The sequence below is a fragment of the Miniopterus schreibersii genome (genome assembly GCF_964146895.1).
Source record: "Miniopterus schreibersii genome assembly, chromosome: 19".
Taxonomy (NCBI): Eukaryota; Metazoa; Chordata; class Mammalia; order Chiroptera; family Miniopteridae; genus Miniopterus; species Miniopterus schreibersii.
This window is the reverse complement of record NC_138119.1, coordinates 4,175,700-4,197,080: the sequence shown is the minus strand read 5'-3', so window position 1 is coordinate 4,197,080 and position 21,381 is coordinate 4,175,700. Positions and strand designations below refer to the sequence as shown.

At 47.0% G+C, this 21,381-nt stretch overlaps 1 protein-coding gene across 2 annotated transcripts in view; it reads right to left on the bottom strand.

Moving 5' to 3' along the window:
• The window catches only part of NTNG1 (netrin G1), a 199,415-nt gene that overhangs the window by 99,656 nt on the left and 78,378 nt on the right, over nt 1–21,381 (bottom strand). For both annotated transcript variants that reach the window (XM_081122102.1, XM_081122103.1), the window contains exon 3: nt 3,054–3,694. In XM_081122102.1, the coding sequence (XP_080978228.1) occupies nt 3,054–3,694 (641 nt within the window). The remainder of the gene's footprint in view (nt 1–3,053; nt 3,695–21,381) is intronic.

Below are 21,381 nucleotides of genomic sequence, written 5' to 3'. Positions count from 1 at the left end.
ATCAAGACTGAGAGAGGCGCTCTTTAATTAAGGTGCTGGCACACAGCACTCGTCTATTATTCATTAGAGAAAATCACCCTGATTTACTGAAGGAGGACATCCATAAGTCACAATTAGTCCCTGAAGATTATTAAGTTGACTGAGCAATGTGAGGACCACGGAGGCACCGAGATGGCCAACAGCCATCTTTTCCCTCCGTGATCTTAATAAACACACAACGAGAGGGAGGAAGTGGCAGAAAACCAAGCAAGTAGCCAAAGGGGGCTGGGATGTTTCCGATGGGACCACAGGATTTGTTGCCAGCGAAAACAGTTATCAGATGTGTCCCGTGCTAAAAAGAACCTGGACGCGACCTTCGTCTTATGACCATCAAAACATCATTCTTTACACCAAACAAAACCAGCCAGTATGAAACATAAACGCCAAGTTCACTTGCACACAAGAAATAAAGAGCTGGAATTCATGGTCCGTCAACTCAAAGACTCTCCAACTGTTTTTGCTGCACAGCTTAATATCTCAAGGTGAAAAATCTTGTCTTCTCTGCCCACTATTCTGTGTCAAGTTCCCTACTGGCCCCAAACAACTCACGCCAGTTCCCACGCTACGGTGGGGGTGGGGGCGAGTGACAGGCAGAAAACGACCATCATCAGGATCACACACAGACACGGAAAGCTCGTTAAATGGCTCAATCACCCCAGGAATGGAGGGAGGAGTCGCTGATGGGAAGTTTCTATTTTTGCTATTCTCGTAAAGGAACCTTTAGAACTTGATTTTCAAGCTCATCAATTCGCGTTCAACGCTCCCGTAGACGATGCGCTGTCTAAGAAACAGACACACCAGGCTGAGATGTTCAAGGGTGAATCGTCTATCAGCTTCAGTGCCGAAAGATCTGAGATCCGCGTTCCTTATATAACTTAGAAGCTGGAGACACGCCCGAGCCACCGGGCCTTGCTTCTTTAGTCTTTCCCCCAAGACTAAAAATACCCCAGCCATCTGGTGCCTAGCACGGTACCCGCCAACATCAGTTTTGCCCTGAAGAATTTGGACAAGAGTTTGGCGGCGACAGAGGGGGACCTCACGGAAGGGGCTCACCTCCACTGCACCTTTCTCTCCTGCCCAGCTGCTACCTCGCCGGCTGACAGCTGACTGGTGGACAGGAAAAGACGGTGGAGGTGAGACCTAGGGAAGGGAGGGGGCTCCTCCGAGCTCCTCGGAACCACTGACGTGCAGTTGGAAGGCGCTACCAGGGTGAGGGGTAAGCGAAAAGAGGTAGATCTGGTGGGATTTTGCATTTCTAACATGCCATCTGCAGGGGATAATATGTCTGACCCCAGTGGAGAATGCATAAAAATGCCTGTAGCTTTCAAGGATATTTACAGTCTTTTAAAAATAATCGGAGGAAACAAAAATGAATAGGCCATACGAGAAATATGCCCCAACGATCGCTAGTTCCCAACCCCAAAGCTTCACAAGATCGCCTTCACAAGAGAGTATCTGGGGAAGCTGGGCTACAAGGCCCTTGGCTTAGACTAAGGACTTCTGGAACCACAAGGAAACTGGCCTAGAGAACTCTACCTACCAATGTTGGTCACACTGGGATCCAAGTTCAAGTCTCAGCTTATTAAGTTTGACATTTATTCTGTAGAGGAGCAGAATACTTGTTGCTTTGTTGTGGAATGCTATTGTTAATAGTGTCGACGTCAGTTATTTTTACATATTCTAGTCCCCAAGAATAAGATACTGGAAACCGATCATCTTCTGCTAAGATGTTCATGGACATAGCGGCTACATTTTATCATAAACAGCAACCCCTTTTTAAGGTAACAGCTTCATACTGTTCCTCGGGGTGCCCTGCTAATCCATGGACTGTCCTGTCCACCGCGGAACCCGTATGCTCACTAGCGGCCCGCTCTGGCCCTTCCCTCCACAGCGGCGGCCTCTCCTCCTGGTGCACAAACATAACAGCCCTGGGACTGGAGATGGGCTGAGACAGCGCTCCGGGGGCCAGGGGGCCTCAACGTTTCTCCGGATGCGGAGGATTGGGCTGCCCTAAGGAATGCTGGATGCGTTAATAAATCCTGCCTTATCTGTTTAAATCGTATGATTACTTAATTAAACCTCCATGACTCAGGCACTGTTTATAGCCTTATCTTCATATATTCCGATTTAAAACTATCTTGGCATTTTCAGAATGGTTGCTGCCTGGATTTGCTTCCCCCCTCTTCCATTTTGCTGTATCCCCCACTCATCTTTAGCTTTCCCAACTCATATGCCTCATTCCAACCGCCACCAGTTGGTTATTTCAGTAACCTCCCGCGCTTCAAAATCGGGTTGAAAAATCTCTACTTTGGTGGTTCTGGTTCTACTGATTGAAGTTTTTTCATTTAAACATCTTCAAAATTCTTGGTAACTTGCTCAACTGTGTCTCTGGCAGGCACATTATCAAAACCAAAGGTATGCCTGACTGTGACCGTTAATGTCTAAACTCTGGTCCATCTATAACTGACCCGGAAGAATGAAGGGAGCCTGACTCGGGTCCATATTTGAAATGGCAGCATATCTTTTTAAGACAATAGCATCCAAAAACCTGAAAAATACAGCTTGCCGCTTTTTAACAAATGCACTTGTTTTCCCTAAATGCTTTTGGTTCTGATTTAATACACTGAAAGAAATACAGCTTTCATTTTCAGGGGTTTTGTGCAATAACTTAAAAACATAGAGAGTTGGACCATGCTGAAACCCTCTCTTGCATTTGAAAACTACAAAAAGATGCATTTCTCGGTTTCCAGTTCCTTTTCTAAGATGTTCTTTCCCCCTTTTGCTTAAATGCTGAGAAATCCCACCAGGTGCAGGTCTGATGAGAGCAAGTCTGGGATCACGAATTAACTGCTGAGTAAGGAGGGTCTCGGGTGCCTCAGAACCTACCTCCAGGCCGGTGTCCCTGAGAATACGTTGCCGCAGAAAGTGACAAATATCATTCTACAGCTCCGGGGCCGCCACCCTGGCGTTTTCTCTGAGCACACCCATCGCCGGCCTGGGCCGGGCCCTCTTACCTGCCATGCACCTTGATGTCCGAGATCGCGTAGAAGTAGCGCGCCAGGTGCAGCTCGTCCACGAAGATCTCCCCGACGGCCGGCCGCAGCAGCCGGATCCTCAGGTCCGTGACGGTGAAGAAATCGCGGAGCTTCTTGGTTGTGTCCAGCTGGCCGTAGAGCGAAGCCATGTTCCGCAGCCAGGGTCCAGCAAAAAACGCGAACCTGTCTTTGATCTCGAAGTGGATGATCTTGCTGTTGGTGGTGTAGCCCGTGGAGTACTCCTCGGTGCAGATGATCTCGAGGACCGTGTGCTGCGACAAATCCTTCACGGACTTGGGGTCCATGTGGAAGGCGTCCAAGCAGTCCGTGGCGTAGTACTGGTAGGGCTGCCACGTTTGCCCGTAATCCAGAGATTTCTCCAAGATCATCTGGTCGGGGCGCCCCGATTCGAAGGTGATCACTATGTTGTCCGTGAGCTCGATGGTTTTGCTCCAAGACAGGGTGATGTTCACCTGGAGAGGCTTGGGGTAGTCCTTCCAGGTAGCCGACTGCCAAAAGGTGGACGGATGTCTCCCTTCAAAGTCGAACATCAGCTCGGGGGGGTGCGCCAGCTCGGGGGTGCTTGCGTCACACTCATTATTGCACATGTAGGGGTTGCCCTGTGGAGAAAACACGGAGGGTTCATCAAAACGGGGGCAGGACACACGGCTGGTCTCAGAGCTGCTGCTGAGTACGAGGCCAGGAAAGAGAGGAAGGGGAAAAACCCGTTGGCAGTGATCATTTTCATTTTTTATAAAATATGTTTTTATTGATTTTTAGCGAGAGAGGAAGGGAGAGGGAGAGAGAGAGAAACATCGGAGAGAGAGAAACTCATGGATCTGCCTCTTGCACGCCCCCTACTGGGGATCGAGCCAGCACCCTGGGCATGTGCTCTGAGCAGGAATCGAACTGCTGACCTCTTGGTTCCCGGGTCAAGGCTCAACCACTGAGCCACACTGGCTGGGCTGCAGTAATCATTTTTTATTTGCCTAATTGGAGTCTCCTATTGAATCACTTAAAAAAAAATAAAAAAAAATAGGACATATGCTAATTTTCTAGTCTGGTTTCCTTCCACGGGTTTTAAGGAATAAAAACAGTTTATTTATCCCATATGTGTTAGACCCATAATGTGGTCCCAAAGCACCAAAGACACCGAGCGACTGTCTAACTGCTCAATACCCTGCGGCCTCTTAGAAAGATGCTATAGCAAAAGCAAGGAGATTCTTCCAGGCCTCAAGGACGGGCCTCAAGAGCGCAGTTCTTTAAAAAGCCGTTTTTCAGGCAAAGCTTTGGAACTAGCAATGAACCGTAGATACCTGTGTCCTGTTTGAGAAACAACACCCCCACGCGACATCGGTCTTCTCCTTGCTTTGCCTCAGATCCATCATCTTTATCTGGGTCCCCGCTTCCTAGAGCCTGCATTTAAAACATTGACTTCGCTCACCACCGACTGTTAGAATGTGCTCTGCTGGGGGCTCTGGGGCGCGGTCCAAGCACCTGCCGCCCCATCAGCCAGAGGCAAGGGGATTGCTCGGGAAAGGCTCGGGCCGGGTGGGCCCCAGCTCATCACAACAGGAAACTCCAGTGCCTAACACAGGGAAGGTGTCGCCAAGAGCCAGGGAACCACAGACATGTCGCTCTGCGCGGCCACAGTCAGCTGTCCCCGGATGCGAATCATTACTATTGTTTCCCATCTCACGAAGGCTGCTTCCTTCCAGTCCAATCACACAAGGAGCCAAATGCTCATCAGTCCCCTCCTTCTACCAGGACAAGTGACAGCACCATTCATGTTGCACTAAACGGCTGCTCTCGGCTTTCATCGGGAGATTCTACCACACACAACCGGCTCCCTGATTTTTGTTTATTTTGTGTTTAAGAAAACAAGTGGTGTCCTTTGGAGCCAACCCTGCAGGTGTTTCTCGCTGATCCTGCGATAAGCACAGATGGGTGAAAGAACTGACCCTCGGACACTGCCCTTAGGTTGTCTCTAGTAATTGCAATTAGATTCGTTTTTTTTCCCCTTTTTCATGAACTGAGAGCTTGTCATCAAACCTGCAAGATGCATGAGCTGGGTCTCAAATAACGAATTTACACTTTAGACGTTGATGCTCAGTTACCTGCTGACGCCTGTGAAATGTGAGATGAGCGTCGGAGAGTTGCTCTGGCCTCCCCAGGGGCCACTTTCTGCTACCCAGTCCGCTAATCCATTTGCTCTCTCTCCCCCATTAATGCAACCGAATCCTAAAGCTGGCAACAGGTTTGGGGGGCTCACGCATAATTGAGATGGGGCAGGAGAAAGGAGAGAAGGCGTTATTTGAGGAACAGAACTGGTTCAAAAATACATTCAAGGCATCAGTGATAATGGAAATGTTTCTGTACTTCCCTCTCGAATTTCAATTCCCTATTCCTGATCCCAGCGTCTGTGGCACTATTTATAGTGTCCCCTTCAAAATGAGCCAAGAGGGGGAAATAAGTTTCTGTTCCAGGTGGAATAAATCACCAAATTTATTATTATTTAAACTCTCTCCAGCACACCAGAGAGCCAAATGCAGAACTTCGCAAACAGGCGAAGGATTTTTATGGAGGGCTATAAATATCGTGGAATCTGTCGGGATTTATAAATTCTAAATATATGTAAATGCACATTTTACTGCAAGGGGTCAGATTTACACAAATCACACCTTCATTGGAGATTTACTGCAAAAATACAGTCCCTTCAGAACAGATCAGCATGTAGCCGTCTGCATGATCATTAGCTTGGATGCCACCACCTTCCCTTGGACGAAGGCATCTTCATCTGAGGTCAAGAGTATGGGGACACAGGATGTCCGTGCTGCGGGACACCCTCGGGGAGTCACCAGACGTTTGTAGCAAGTTGTGCTGAAAGAAAGCATTTCTTCCACTTCAGCACAGATGCACGGAGCTTCTCAGGTGGGGAGAGGGTGTAAAGCACAGGAGGAGACATGGCAGAGTGATTCTGGGAGCAGAGCAACACTAGCAAGCCTGTCTCAGAAAATATACTTGAGGATGTCTGTCCAACCAGCATTCCTTCCTAGAGTCAATCAAAGGTGTTGGCAATCACCACTAGTTAGCTGGCTCTGTGGGTCAGGCACTTGACCTACGTTATCCTGGGTCATCTTTTTCATCCCTAACTTCACAGAATGGGAAGCTGAGATACAGACAAGTGCCCAGTAACTTGCCCAAGGTCACATAACAAGGTCAGGTCAGTAAGGGGCAGAGCTAGAACCTTCTCCTGCACCTGGCCTGGCCTGTTCAACTCTCAGGTCCACGGACTCCCTAGGACACAACCCAGCCTTAGAGCAGGGTTGGCTGGTACAAGAGGAAGGGTCTAAGTTCAAATGAGTTTGGGAAACACAGCCTAAAGCCTTGGGCTAGGGAGCCCTAATGAGCATGATTATACATCTGAGACGCCATGAAGTTCAACTTTCCTCAACTTTATGTAATACCTAGTTTCAGAAGGTTATCTGACCATGGGCCCCCTTTCTGTTTTAGCAACTCCTATTTCTAGAGCACATAGCGAGTGTCCCGGTTGTGATCCTCTGCTCTGTGCCACTCTTTAAAAAAAAAAATGTTTTATTGATTTTAGAGAGAGAAAATGAAAAGGAGAGAGAAACAGAAACATCAACTGGCTGCCTCCTGCACACCCCCCACTGGGGACTGAGCCTGCAACCCGGGCATATGCCCTGACTGGGAATCGAACCGGTGACCACCGAGCCACAATGACCAGGCAATACTACTCTTAAAATGGTAGACGTGTGGATGCCAAACGCGCGCCACACAACCCAAATGTTAGCCCTTTAATGAAGACATGCCCGCGTAAAGCACTAGGTCCCTGCTTTTGGCCACAGGGACACTTCTGCTGGGGCTCAGCGGGACAGCCGGCTCAGGGTGAATGCTCACATTTACATCAAGTTGTCAGCCATAGAAATGCATGCCAGGACCAGGAGACACTGTCCCTGCTCTGCTTTAGGCACCGGAAAAATAAGAGAAGAGCTTCATGCGTTGGATAATTGCCTACTGTATTTGATAATTATTGATTGCCTCCTATAGCACTATATTTAAGGCCCTTGTCTTGGCTCCAGAGACACATATCTGAGTCCTTGCTTTTGGCAGCGCATCCATCTTAGTTGGGGGAGATGCACCAAGTAAACAAATGCATAATATTTTATAATGTTACATGCTCTGGGGAAAAAGAAAGCCTATTAAAGGGGAGAGTGGCATTGGAGGAGGGGTTCTGGTTGTAATTTTATGTTGAGAGGTCGCAGAAAGTCTCCCCTGGATAGTGTCATATTTGAGCAGGTTAAGGACAATTCCCAGTTTCTGGAGGTTGACCAGAAGGACAGCTTCGCCCTCTGTCTGACTTTCCTCCTCTTGGTGGTAATTTCAACAGCATAACAATTTATTGAAATTGATGAGTAAACAAATCAGTTCACATGAGAATCTGAACCAAATGACTGTGGATACAAGGAAGAAAGAAAGAAATCAGTGGAACTGTTCTTATTTCCTATTCATACTTGTTTAAGAGATTAATGACTTGATGGCCATGAACCTAACTGAGAGACGATGACATTGAGAGAAAATTAGCAGTACAAAAGAATGTTATTCTGGTCCCCTGAGAAGCATGCTTGCATTTTAGGTGAGAGGGAGGGAAAGAAAGAGAGAGAGAGGCTGCCAAAGAAGCCAAAAATGTTACCCTTCTATAGAAAAAGAAAGACAGAGGAGAGGTTCTTATGCTAAGATACCTAGTGTCAATACTTCACAAGGCTGTCGTCTGTTTTACTGTTGTTCAGGAGAATTATCAGTATGAAAACAATTGCTGTTAAAGGGATTAGATTAATTACATTCTCGAGTACTTCAACCCCACCTTAATCCTCTCTAATGCCACCAACAAAGAAATTTCTATAAGAAAAATAACTCCCCCCCTGCCCGGGAAAGCAAAGAACTTCTTGCTGCTAAATCCCACAGATTCAGGCATTAGCAAGTTTAAGTAATTATTTTGTAGCCGGCAGGCAGCCTAAAATAGATCTTAAGTCCTATAAGCAAAAGACCCTGAACTGACACCTATGGACAGAGCAGAATGTATTTTATGCCTGTGCTGATAATATCGACACCGTTAAGAGATGCCCAAGTCATTCACCAGAGATGGCTGCTAAATATCCTGATAGCAACGCAAAAGAGGAAGAAGACCGTGATGTTTAATTTCATTTTTAAAATAACCTTAATAGTTCCCCTCCGGGAGAGCTGAAGTTAGTTTGCAATCAGCACTCTGTGGCTGGAGTGGAGGACGGTGTTACTCCCTCTGAGTGTGCTTTCAGAACTTAGAGGGATAAATTTTGAGACGTGCTTTTATTGTTTCTACTGATGGCAGTGCCTTTCTCCTGACAAGTGACAACTTTGAAAAAATAAATAAAAAAAATCCGTCCACCTAAGATCCGCTAGACCCTTCGGTTAAAAAGGGAAAGAGAATCCTGGGTAAGCTGTAGGAACGCGGTGCCTGGGGCTCCTGCTTCGTTGAACGCGCCCTTCCTGGCCTCCTCCTCGGCAAGCTGTTGGGAATGACGGTTGGACACGCAGGGGACTCTCACGGGAGGTTTCGCCGCGGCCCTGTGAGTTACGTGCCAAGCAGGCGTGCGTGTACCTGCACGTGTCTGTGGAAGCATCTGGGGTCACACTTCCACCAATTGTGAAAAACTGCGGCAGAGCTGCTCACACCCATTTGCATCTGGCACTTAGCCCTTGCCCGTTTCATTGGTAAGTGGCCTTCAGACAGCACACCCGACCTGGAAGCTGACCTCACTAGAGCCGCGCCAGTGCCAGTGCCAGTGCCAGGCTGTGAAAGGGGGAAGCGCGTGGTAGACTCCACGAGAGGAGTCCAGGTGACTCTGAGAGTGGGACTGAGGGTGGAAGCAGCAGCAGGAGGGAGCCCGGCGGGTCTGCTTTGGCTCCTTCCTAGAGACGTTACAGGACAGCATGAGCCAAGGCAGGCGCGGTTAGCTCGCTGGGAGGTCGGAGAACCCGGGGCCTTGCAGACGGGATCAGGCGCACGCCCGGGACGAGCTGCCGCTGCCCTCAGCTCCGCTGGTTGCGGGTCTTGTGGGGACCCTTAGAGTTTGGGAGGAAGTAAAAAGTTCATGCCCGAGAAAGGGCATGGGCGTGCTCTACGCGAGCCCACACCGGGTGCATTTTAGGTGGGAGGGACCCTTACCCCCAGCCCCTTCCTGGAACTTCTCAGTCTCTCCTCCCTTCCCCAGGTCCTGTCCGCTCCTGGATTCTTGCTCGGCTCTAGGATGAGAGGGCACCTCCCTCAGGACGTTTCTGAAGACACTCAGACACTCGGAGTCTGGGAGCTGATGTCCTTGGGTCGTGCTCAGGTGCCCTTCGGGTCGTAGAGCTTTCTTACTGGCATTCGGGAGCACAGAGGAGTCAGAGCCGGCGGGAAGCACAGTCCCAGCTGGCGCACATCTGTTCCAGAAACCTGAAGGGCAAGTGTCAGCACCGAGAATACCGACGGGTCTTGATGAGCACGGCTGTGGGGATAAACTGTGTGTCCCTCAGACAGGAACAACCCACAAGGCAGTGTGTTTTTTGGACATAAAAGGCAGCAATCTCTACCAATGGCAGTGCAGTCTAACCTGTAACCTGCCCTGTTCATTGGCACATCGGGTGGCCACGGGGGGAACAATGTAGCCTGAATATTAAGGGATTGTCCCAACCGGAGATATTCTGAAGCCGCTATGACAAAAGTACTTGTGTATGTGTCAGAGCACGAGTCCCAAATTTGAGTTTGGGATATACGGCCGCTCGGAGAATAACAGGATAGAGTTTTGTTTCTGAACTCCGGAGTCGAAAGCTGGCTGCTCCGTTTTCTGATGAGCCCCCTCGCTCACCCCGAAGGCTCCTTCCTGGCGCAGCCCCGGGCTCCAGGCCTGATGACGCTGCCGATGGGTTTCAATCTGCTTGCTGACAACACTAACCCCACGCGGACCTCTTTACTCGGCAATAAAGTCGGGAGGGCTTGACCTTTCAGCTGTGAGAGTCCTAGGAACCACACCGCAGACTATGGGCCATAACAGACGCCCGTGTAAATCCCCCCGAGGATCACCGTGAGGATTTCAAACTGGGGAAGGCTCCAGAGGTCAAGAAAACCAAGTTTCTAAGGAGGAGCCAAATACAGTCTCAAGCCGCAGGCCACAAAAGCGGGTCCCATACATCAGTCGTACTAGAGAATGGTGAGAAATGGGGGTGGGGGTGGGTGGGCGGTATTTCTTTTGACTATTGTAAGAGAAGAAATATCAAACGAAAGGAAACAAATACCAGGCTGGGTTCAAACACGCGCTGGAGAGTCTGAGAGGAAATGGGATAGTGGTTTCAGGTGATGAACTCCTGAGACTGGTCCATCTTTTACCGCAGAGCAACGCAGGGGGAAGGGAAAATGAAACATGCTCGTCAACGGAGGGTGAGGTGTGGGAATGAGCTGCTGGTCCCACGTTGTAATTCTGGAAACCCAAACAAATGTATTCCCGACGCAAAAAGCTCTCTTTTTTATGGGCTACGCGTCTTCCTAGTCAGTAGCCAGGATGCGCTAAGGCTAAAATTATTGGAGAAATGTCTCCTTTGTCCCTCCCTTTCTAATTTCATTAATCGGCTGTGGTTAACTCTCACTAACAGGAACCAATATGAGGATTGATTTGGGGCAATTTCAGATCTTCCTCGATATTGGCTCAGGCCCGTGTCCACGGAAAATCTATTTGTCCTGAATGGATTGCGCTGGTCTCCTCAAGTGGTTTCAGAACTGGGAGTCAGAAGATATTGAATTTTAAATATTAGATTATTTTATATTGGACTTTGGATCTAATATTAGATATTAAAGTGTAAAATCACATTGTCTTTATTGCGCGCCTTCTCTAGCTTGCTGCGGGACCCGCACTGTCTTACAGGACAGTGTTTGAGGGCTCGGGGCCTCGAGGGTGGGAACGAGACCCACGCTACGCCCTGAAGGGCGGGCGGCCCAGGCTCTAAAACGAATGTCGCTGCCTTTGAACGTAGCGATTTATTAACATGCGGCGGCCGATCACATTTGGCCGTGGTAACAAAAGAAATATCAAAGCAGAGAAATGACTACCCAGCTAACCGAAAGAAGCGATGAGAGCGTTCGAGTCACTTGCCTGCCGCCTTTGAGAGAAACGTCCTGACGGTAGGTTGATGCCATAAAAAGGTAGCGAACAAATAAGCGGAGACGATAATCCTGAGGGTCCAAATTGACAAGACCAAAGTGGGTCCACACTGCTTTCCAACTGCACTATTTTGAAATCTGTGATGAATACTCAGTCTTGAGTGATACTAAAAAATATCAGAACCAGAGCCGTAACGTGCAATTCCGAACCCTCGCATGAAACGTAAATATTTGATTTTTACTGAACTATGTACGAAAAGCCCATGTTTTTCAGAAAAATAACTGATGAATTTGCTTAAAACAACAATAATGAAAGCGAATATTTATTGTGGACCTGGGTGCTGGGACTGTCCTAAGTGCTCTGGTCCAAGTACTTGACCTGTATGAAGTCATGAGATTCTCGACACAAATAGAGACCCAGCCTAGGGGAGTACACTGTTACCCTAATTTTGCATCTGAGGAGACCAGGTCTTCAGTGACCCAGGGAAAGAACCAAATCTAAGTGGTTTTCGTTTTGTTTTTTTTTAAAATGATGAGATAACACAGGTGGAAACAGATGTTCCAATAGTTTCCTCAGCTCCCCGGATGGCCTACTTCGTGCTCTCGTTAGTGGTGTTCATCCCAGTGTCTCCCAGTCTCTTCTCTGAGACGCCGGCACAACGTCCCTGTAATCAGGACGAGACGGAGTGCGACCTTCAGGTACGTCAGGGAAATGCTAGGCTAAAATTAGACGGGTCTCCTTGCCGGTGACTTCTCGTTTTTATTTTTATTTACTTACTTTTTACGTGGGGTGCTGAAACCCAGGATCGAACCAGGGACCTGACTTCTCGTTTTTCATACAGAATCGCACTGTGACTCCTTAGGAGGGACAGTCCTGGATGCCGTAGGTAAATCCTGCTCTGTTCACGTGTCCTGAAGACCACCTTGGCTTGCTGTTTGCCAGCTCTTTCCCTGGAGTTCGCACACCATCCCAGGGAGAGCCTAGTGGCCAGTCCCTTTTACCTCACTGACTCTTGCCCCCTCGTCTCCTAGGGCTGTGTGCTCCCCTCGGCGCCTGGAATCGCATCAGTTTTTGAATAAGCCCTGTTTGGGTCTCAGCCTCAGCTCTCCTCTGATCCACGCAACCGGTGTATCTTGGCTTCAGACAAAACCGGCCAGACTAGCTTCACCCCAGGTTCTAGGATGAATCCCGGCCTTAGGTGAAAGGGATTTAAAATAGACCTTCTCCATGATTTGGGATTCGCACCAACTCTCCTCCTGCCTCGTCCTGATCACGCACGGGGCCTCCTGTTCTGATAACCGCCTTCTTCCTGCGGCCCAGTCCCCGATCGGTGCTCCACTGGTGACAACCAGGGGATGGCCAACCTGCCTGGCACTGGACCATTTTAAGAAAAATATTTTAAACTCCTACTGCACAGGGAATATGCTTATCGGGGAGTCAAACCAAGTAAGATGATCAGTTAGGTTTTGTTCAGGGGCATCAAGGGGCCGCCCTTGTTCAGTCACGTCAACAGGAGCCCCGGCCAGGCCTGTGCTGTGACAACCACGTCAAGCTTCACCCGTCAATCAGCACCTGTAGGACATCCGTTGGTGAGAATATGCATCCTGACCTCAGTGATGTTAAAATGACAGGAGAAAAATACAATTCAGGGTTGATGCTAGAGAAACTATCACAAAATATGTGCCAGGGGATAGAAGACCCTTTTCTTGACTTCTCATCAATGACTTTATTTGTGAATAACTTTGACAGGATGGGCTCTTGGGTGACATATTCTCACTATCTGCACATCTGAGGATGTCTCCTCATTGGAATAAGTCACGATATCCCCCCAGGAATATCAGAGTTGCTCCACTGTCTCCAGAACTATGAAAACGAGGAGGAACAGTAACGTCAACTCCTGCTCACGCTCATGAAATTCATCACCACCACCGTCTGTAATTCAAAAGTGATAACAAGGAAAGTTGATGCCATCACCCTGCCTGCTAAGTTACCTGGGCCTCGATGAACTCCTTTAACTGCTATTTTGGGCTCTTTTTTCTCCACAGAATTCTGAAATACAGCTTATTACCTCTTCAATGACGCTTGTGATCCACTGGTTGAGTCTATAGGTTTTATCTCCATCGCTGACCTCCCTGGCCGTTCTATTCTGGCTCATTTTTTTAAGCCCATGATTTCATTTTCTCCGGGATTCTGGGTTTGGCTGATCTGATTATCTGCAATGTCAGGTCTGCTTTTTACTACTTTCAAATAAGATTTTTATTTCAGTTATCGTCATTTTCATTACGGAGCACGCTCTTCTTACCCAGGCCTGCTTTGGCTCAATGGAGACAATGTCCTCTTTTATTTCATTAGGAATAAAGAAGTAGGTAATTTCGAAAACCATCTCTTCTGTTTCATGAAATAGATGGGATTTATTTCCGAACCCTTAGGACGCGGCTCCGACTTTGGGGCTGAACGGGGGCTCGGGCTCTGCGTCTTGGAGGCTGATGTGTTGATATTTTCACCCTCGGAGGGAAAGTTTTGCTTGGGGGTCTCCAGCAGTGGCCACCTTGGGGGGCAGAGATGAGTATGGTCCTGCCGCCTTCGCTCTCACCCAGGGGTGCTCAGGTTCCAGGGCACACAGGCATCCCCTGGGAAGCTTCCGAGAATGCGGATTCCAGGGCCTCACCCCCAGGGCCCTCCATGGAGCCCAGCTAGAGGGGCGTGCCCGGAACCCTCATTTGTTCAGCGTTTAACGTGAGATTTTCAAACGCCCACTGAAGTGTAACGACAATAGAACTAGCCATGCTGTACCCATCCCCCAACTCCCTCATCTTGTGTTTTTTGGTTTATCAACCAGCGCCCCATTTTACCATTCTTTAAAAAATTGTTTACACTCTTTACTGGACTATTTTAGAGTATAGCACAGACATCGGGACTTCTCATTTACATCTGCAGAACGATGCCCTGGCCGGTGTGAAAAAATATTGCAATAAAGCGAAACAAAGAGGTGAACCTATCTTCTGAATTAGCGGCCCCCTGTTGGAAGCTAAACTGCATCCTATATCTTTATACTGGTTAAATGTGACGCTCGTTGAGACAATTCTGAATCTCCCTTCTGTCTTCTCTTATAATAGTGTCATTCACGCGCTTTATACGTGTGTATGTACTTTATGTACAGTCATAATAATAGATATAATTTATTAACTGCTGCGATGTCCCTGGTTCTTTATAAATAGTATCGTTAATTTGCAAGCAAACCTGCAAAACCCTTTTTATCGTTTCCATTTTAAAGATGAAGAAACAGAGCGTTCCCGTAACTGGTTCAAAGAAGAGGGGAGTGGAGCTAACGGGCAGGTGTCAAGGTCTGTCTCTTGGGACTTACACCACAAACCCTCGGCTCCCTCCAGGTGTCCACCGCCTGGGCTCGGTGCCATCTGACGCATCTTCATTAAGACGCAGGAAAACTAATGACACACAGCAAGGACATGTGCTATTTCCAAGTCCGTGGGAGAAATCGGATTATTTGATGCCCCGTACAAGCTGGCAGATCTGCTAACACGAAGCAAAGTGAGCACGGGTAGATCTACAACAAACCCAAAGAATGGACCAAAGGTTTAGATAATGAAGCCTAAAAATAATCGCATCTAAGGGAACCAGGAGAAAAGAAAGAAGGCAGAGTGAGACCCCCGGGAGAATCAAAGTGACACAAGTCGCTCCGCTGGGCTCCATTTTAAAAAGGCGAGCGCACAATGGTTCCTCCTGCACATCCCCGCCAACCCCGGGCAATTACACAGCCCCTCTCTGACACGGAGAACCGAACACGGCATCGAATCCACGGGGAGCCTTTAATTAAAAGCTATTTTCAAAAGCAAACAGGGATGGATTTTGCAAAAGGGCAAGTGAAAATCAGACGCCTGAGTGCCGCAAGGATTGCACCGAGTGGGCGCTCGGGTGATACGATCTTGGATGAAAAACCCCCATCGGGTCCGCTGGCTGGATGCGCCGGACACCCTGACCTCGAGGGGAACTCGGACCCACGGACAGTGTGTCCTAAGGTGGTGTCACACACTCGTGGATAAATCAGTGATGCCACAAGAGCCGGGGGGAAATGCCAGGGTACCCCAGTGAGCAGTAAGGAACCGAGACGGCGCCCGTCTCCGTCGCTCTGCCGGAGGGCGAGCGGCCCCCCTCTTCAGCACGGACTCCCGGCGCCAATGACTTTGTCAGGACACCGCGTCGGCCCATCCTCATCGCTCTAGTCTAGCCAAGGTGGGACTGACTCACCAGTAGGAAGACATGTTTGGGTTATCTGGTGGTTTTTGTTGTTTTTTTTTCAATTTTTTAATTATGGTTAATATACAATTATTATATTAGTGTCCAGTGTCCAACATAGTGACTAGAAATTTATATAACTTATGAAGTGATCGCCCTGGTAAGTCTAGGACCCACTTGGCACCGTCACGGTTATTACAATATTCTAGATTATACTCCCTGTGACCATTTCTATAACTGGCAGTCTGTACGTGTTAATCCCTTAATGCCCCCTTTCACCCATCTTCCCAACGCCCCTCCCATCTGGCAGCCATGGATTTGTTCTCCGTGTTTATGAGCCTGTTCTGTTTTGTTTGTTTCTTTTGTTTTCTAGATTCTACACAGAAGTGAAATCATATGGTACTTGTCTTTCTCTGTCTGATTTATTTCACTTAGCATGAACCCCACTAGGTCCGTCCATGCTGTCCCAAAAGGCAAGGTTTCATTGTTTTTCATGGCAGAGGGGTTGTCTGTCTCATGGGGGGGAGGTGGTGGGGCGGAGAGAGGAGGCAATTCGCTGCTTCCCAGTGATGCTCTGAGCTGGCCCGGCCTTGGTTAGACATATGGCAACGAGTGGGCGTGAGGCCTGCAGGCACATGGCACAGCTCACTGCGGGAGTCCCTCGGGGATGCAGTCTGGAACTCTGGCCTCATTAATGCCCTGCTCCAGCCCAAGGTTCTCAAGTGCTGGTGTGAGTCAGAATCACAGGTAAAGTAATTATTGAAAATTCAAGCGCTTGGACCACCCCTGTCCTACCACATTGCAGTCTCTGGAGGCAGGGCCCTGGCATCTCTGCTCTCTCTGAGCTCCCCAGTTGAGTCAGATGGACGTCACCACAGCGGAACCACGGTTCTGGCCACCGGGCCACCCCTCACTGGCCAGGACTCTAGCTACTCCCTGAGCGGCAGATGGTGCTGGCCCACGGCGGCACTGCCCTGGTGGCCAAGGTCCTGGTTGTCGCTGCTGCCTGTCTGGTCTACTCTTCCATTTCAGAATCCTTTGTCTGCTCTCCACCATTAGGAAATAAAATGAAACAACAACAATAAAAACCACCCAAAACCTACACACTTTAAAAATTACAAAAGTAGCCCAAGTGGGGGGGCTCGGCGTTGACCCATAAACCAAGAGGTCACCGGTTTGATTCCTGGTCGGGGCACATGCCCGGGTTGTGGGCTCCATCCCCAGCAGGAGGCAGCCGATCGATGTCTCTCTGTCATCGATGTTTCTATCTCTCTATCCCTTACCCTTCCTCTCTTTTTAAAATCAATAAAAAACATATTTTAAAAAATTAGAAAGGTAGAAAAGTCTGGAAAATATATGGAAGGAAAAAAAATCACTTATCGTTACACCATTCCAAGATACCCATTGTCGATGCTGCAGTAAATGATTTCCACTGTACATTCAGTCTGTTACGACTACCCTTTTATGGATTCCTGTGCCCCATTAAAAAAATTATGGTGTTCATGGAGTGGCATGTGCCTTGTGCTAAGTGCTTTATATTCGTTATTTCATGCAGTCCCCCGGCACCACTCTAAGGAATGCAAAACTATGCCCCCATCCATTTTATAGATTAAAAACTAAAGCTTAGAGAAGTCATGGTAGATAGTGGCAAAGAGCTGGTTGGAACCCAGGAACACACTTTCCTTTCTCACTTTAATATCTGATATATGCATATTTCCAAGACATTGGACACGTTTTATAAATAACATATCTAATGGCCCCATACGCTTCTCCTCTTGGACTCTACCATTTGCTCACCCAATGCTCTTAGTCCAACAATGGATTATAAATTGCTGTAATGTTGCAATGACTATCTTCGCAGATTTAGTTTTTTCTGTTTCCAATTATTTCCTTAGGAGAAATTCCTAGAAAATGAGTCGATATGTCAGAGTATAAATATTAAAAAAATATAATTCTCGATGCACATCGCCAAGTTGCTTTTAACAAAAGATCATAAAAATTTCTGCATGCATTTTTCATCTGCTCTGGCCAAAATGCTTATGTAGCCATTTCTCATTTTTCTTGACTATAAATAAATCCTAGGTGACCGTATTTGAACATTTATCTTTGCCTAGAATCCTGATTATTCCTTTAAGTTAAATTTCTAAAGGTGGAATGGCTGGATCAATGGACACCCACATTTTAAAGCTATTAAAACTTATGGTGTTTCTAAATTGTCTGCCAGGAAAGGTGGTGACCATTTCTTCACACCTTGTCAACAACAAACATTTTTGTTTCTGTATGAATTTTCTTTTTTAAACTTCATCCACAGGATATTTTCCAATGATTTGAGAGAGAGAAAGGGGAGAGAGAAAAAGGAAGAAAGAGGGGGGAAGAGAGAGAGAGAGAGAAACATTGATCAGTTGCCTCCATATGCAACCGATTGAACCCATAACCTTTGTTGTACAGAGAGATGCTCCAACCAGCCGAGCCACCCGGCAGGGCTCTATCTGAATTTTTAAGAACTAATGAAGCAGAACAGCTTTTCACATGCTTATTGGCTTATTGTTTTCTTCTTTCTTGTAAGCTTATTTTTATTTGTAGCCTTTGCTTTTACTTTTAAAGAATCTTTAGGTTGCAAGTCTCTTTCTTATTATTTATTTGAAAGAGTTCTTTATATTAAGACTACTAGCTCTGTTGAAACCATTGCAAAATGCTCCCTGTTTGCCAATGGCCTATTTCTTACAAATGTTTTTGATGCAGTAGAGTTTAAATTTTAATACGGTCATGTCTGTCAGTTTTGTCCTTTATGGTTTAGAAAACATATTTTCATGCCACTACCTATAAATATTCACATATATTTTCCTCCTTGTGGCATTATTTAATCTTTAAATCATTTGGAACATAGTTTGCTGTTGGGTATAATACAAAAACTCTAATATATTTCAAGTAGTAAATAAATTCAATCTTCAATCTTCCTTGAAAAATTCATTTTCTCCAGATGTGAAATGCTACTTTTACATTTATGATAAAGACTCATACACATATAGACACAGACACATAAACATTGTGTATATTTGTATGTACATATGTGTACACACATACAACGCATATATAGACACATACATACATATGTATGTACTTGTATGAAATACTTTGAAATATTTCTGCAGGTATAATCAATATTTTAAATATTGTAATTCACGGGCTTATCCATAGCTTTCATGCATTTATTCAATGCATATTCATAAGTAGGTTCTACATGCAAGCAGGTAATTGATGATTTATACTCAATCTTATTCTCGTATTGACAGGGAAGAGGTCTTCCTGTTTGACGAGAAGTTCTGCTTCTCTAAACCCTATGGCACAAGGGGTCTCCCCCGTTCAGCAGGTGCTTAGTCACCTCAAGTACCAGAGCTTGTTTTCATGTAGTTTCAGGCTGTTTGGTTTGGGTACACGTGCAGAAGATAAGCTGCTCGTGGGTAAGGACTGTGCCTGTCTTCTAAGGACCTCCTCCCCCAATGCTTGGAAAATGCTTGCATGCACAATACACATTTGAGATCAATTTATTCTCCTAATTAAAAGGTAAGTGTAATTCATTTACACTCATTTTGCAGATTAAGCAGATTCGAGATCAGTTGACTTATCCAAGATCACACAACTAATCGATGAGCACCTTAGCATCCGGGCCCAGGTCTCTTAGCTGTCATTTCAGGGAGCTTTCTATCAACATACTCTTCTTCTCCCCCACTCCCCCAGCATTTTGCTTGGCTCTTCTAGCTCGGCTGCTCTGTTAAAAATCTTGGCACAAAGGCAGGTGCCAAGGCAGGTGGCTCTCAAGCCATGAGTAAGTGTGTTATCAAATCATAAGGAAACTCTTATGGATTGTGAAATCATTCCGTTCTATATTTTAATATGTGTATAAATAAGTATTATGTGTCTGGTGGACTAAGTTATTAGTGGTATAAGAGCATTAAATACATAAACTGAAAAATTAAATACATATGGCAAAGAGATGGTGCTTGTGGAAGTAAACAGAGAAATGTTAAAGATGACTCTATCATATGTTGAGGTCAACACTTCTTCAGTGGCAACATATTTGAAATTATAATTGTGCTTAGTGAAAAATGTAATTTATATGAAAATATTCCTTGCTTTACTCCCCAAATCAATGGGTAAAAATCAGTTAATATAAAAATCAATGGAATCTAAATCTATTTTTTGACAGATTACATTCTAATACATGTACTAGGGAATCTATTAATGAAAATCTGCAATACATATTCAACATGATTTTTTTCTGAATGCTTTCCCTATGCCAGGCCGTATGCAGCGCTCATTATGTAAGAATGACTGAGGGCGCCTTCCCTCGTGGGATTTACAATCTCTTGGGAAAGAATGATGACCAGTGGCTAGAAGTGTCGTAGGTATAATAAAGGAATGTTCCCAGGCTGGGGCTGAGGGAAGACTAATTCTAAAGAAATGGTATTTAAGTTGAGACTCAAACGATGAATATAAAGAAGCTTGGGGAGGGAGAGGGGAGCTGTGGGGCAGGAAAGAACCTTTCGAGGCAAGGAGAGGCGCTGTACGGGAAAGGCAGGCCCAGGTTCATCGAAGCTATAGGATTAGCATCGACCTCTTTATAACAGGAGCTGGAGGGAGGGAAGGCGCGAAGGGAGGCCTCTGACAATGCTTGGTTGTGACCGAGCCTGCCTGATGACTGGCAGGAAGATGTCATTCGAAGCTGCATAGATGTGAGGTGGGGAACTGACCGACAGCACAAGAGCTTGGGGGGGGGGGGGGAGACATCCAGCGCAGTGGGGAGGGGTCGGCCTGCTCCGCGGCGAAGGGGAGGGAAAGTCAGGAGGTTTGGGGGCAGAGAGTTGAGGCTCAGCCTCTCTGAGGGCTTCTGTCTTCTCGGAGGCAGACCAGACTGCGTGATGGGAGTGAAGAGAGGGAAGAGGGGTCTGGAGGAGCACACAGATTCTCAAACAGTCGTCGGGGCTAATCAACGGCATCTACATTGATTCCACTGGGGAGACCAGGCAGCTGACGGGAAGATCACACGGCATTAAAGTGAGACCCCCGTGTGTGGACTCATAGTATACAAAGCTTTTCTTGACTTTTGTCATAGATTTAAAACATTTTAAAAAATGTGTAAACATCATTGTACATACAGGTGAAGGATGTGACGTTTAGCGTCATTTTGAGTACTCCAAATTTTGTTGCCCTGAAAAGTTATTTTGCATAACTTTGGATGATGGGATTTTTGGTTTTCTTGGCCAAATCTTTGGATTTGGAATGAGAGAGATTACGGATGTCACAATGAATGACATCGTGACATCGACGACCAATAATCCATATGTATCCGTGCACTTCTATACAAAGCAACCCGCAACCAGCAGACGGTAGACGGCACATGGACAAGGCGCTCACCCCGCAGAAACAGTCACCCTACAGGAGAGACTTCCCAATGCATTCCCCTCTCCTTTGCACCCACTGATTATAAAATCCTATTTGCCTCTCAGAATGTGCAGCTACAACAAACATTCGTCTGCGGCGCCCGCATTATCTGTGGGAAATCAGGAATAAATCACAGAAGGACAATTGCAGCCTGCAGTCCGCCATGGGGCTCACCGATGGGTGCCTCAGACAAGATAGCGTCAGTGTCAGTTTGCTAATTTTTCCACGATGGTCCTATGTCCCCAGCAGAGGGCTCAGGCGTTACTGGGACAGCTCACCATTGGGGGCAGGCGGACACTGAGTTTATTGAAAGTCATGCTACAGAGCGTGGGGTTGTGGCCGAGGCACATCAGTGAGGTCTCAGGTCTTACTCATTTACCAGCAGAGAAGAATATTAGATGGTCCCCTTCCCACCT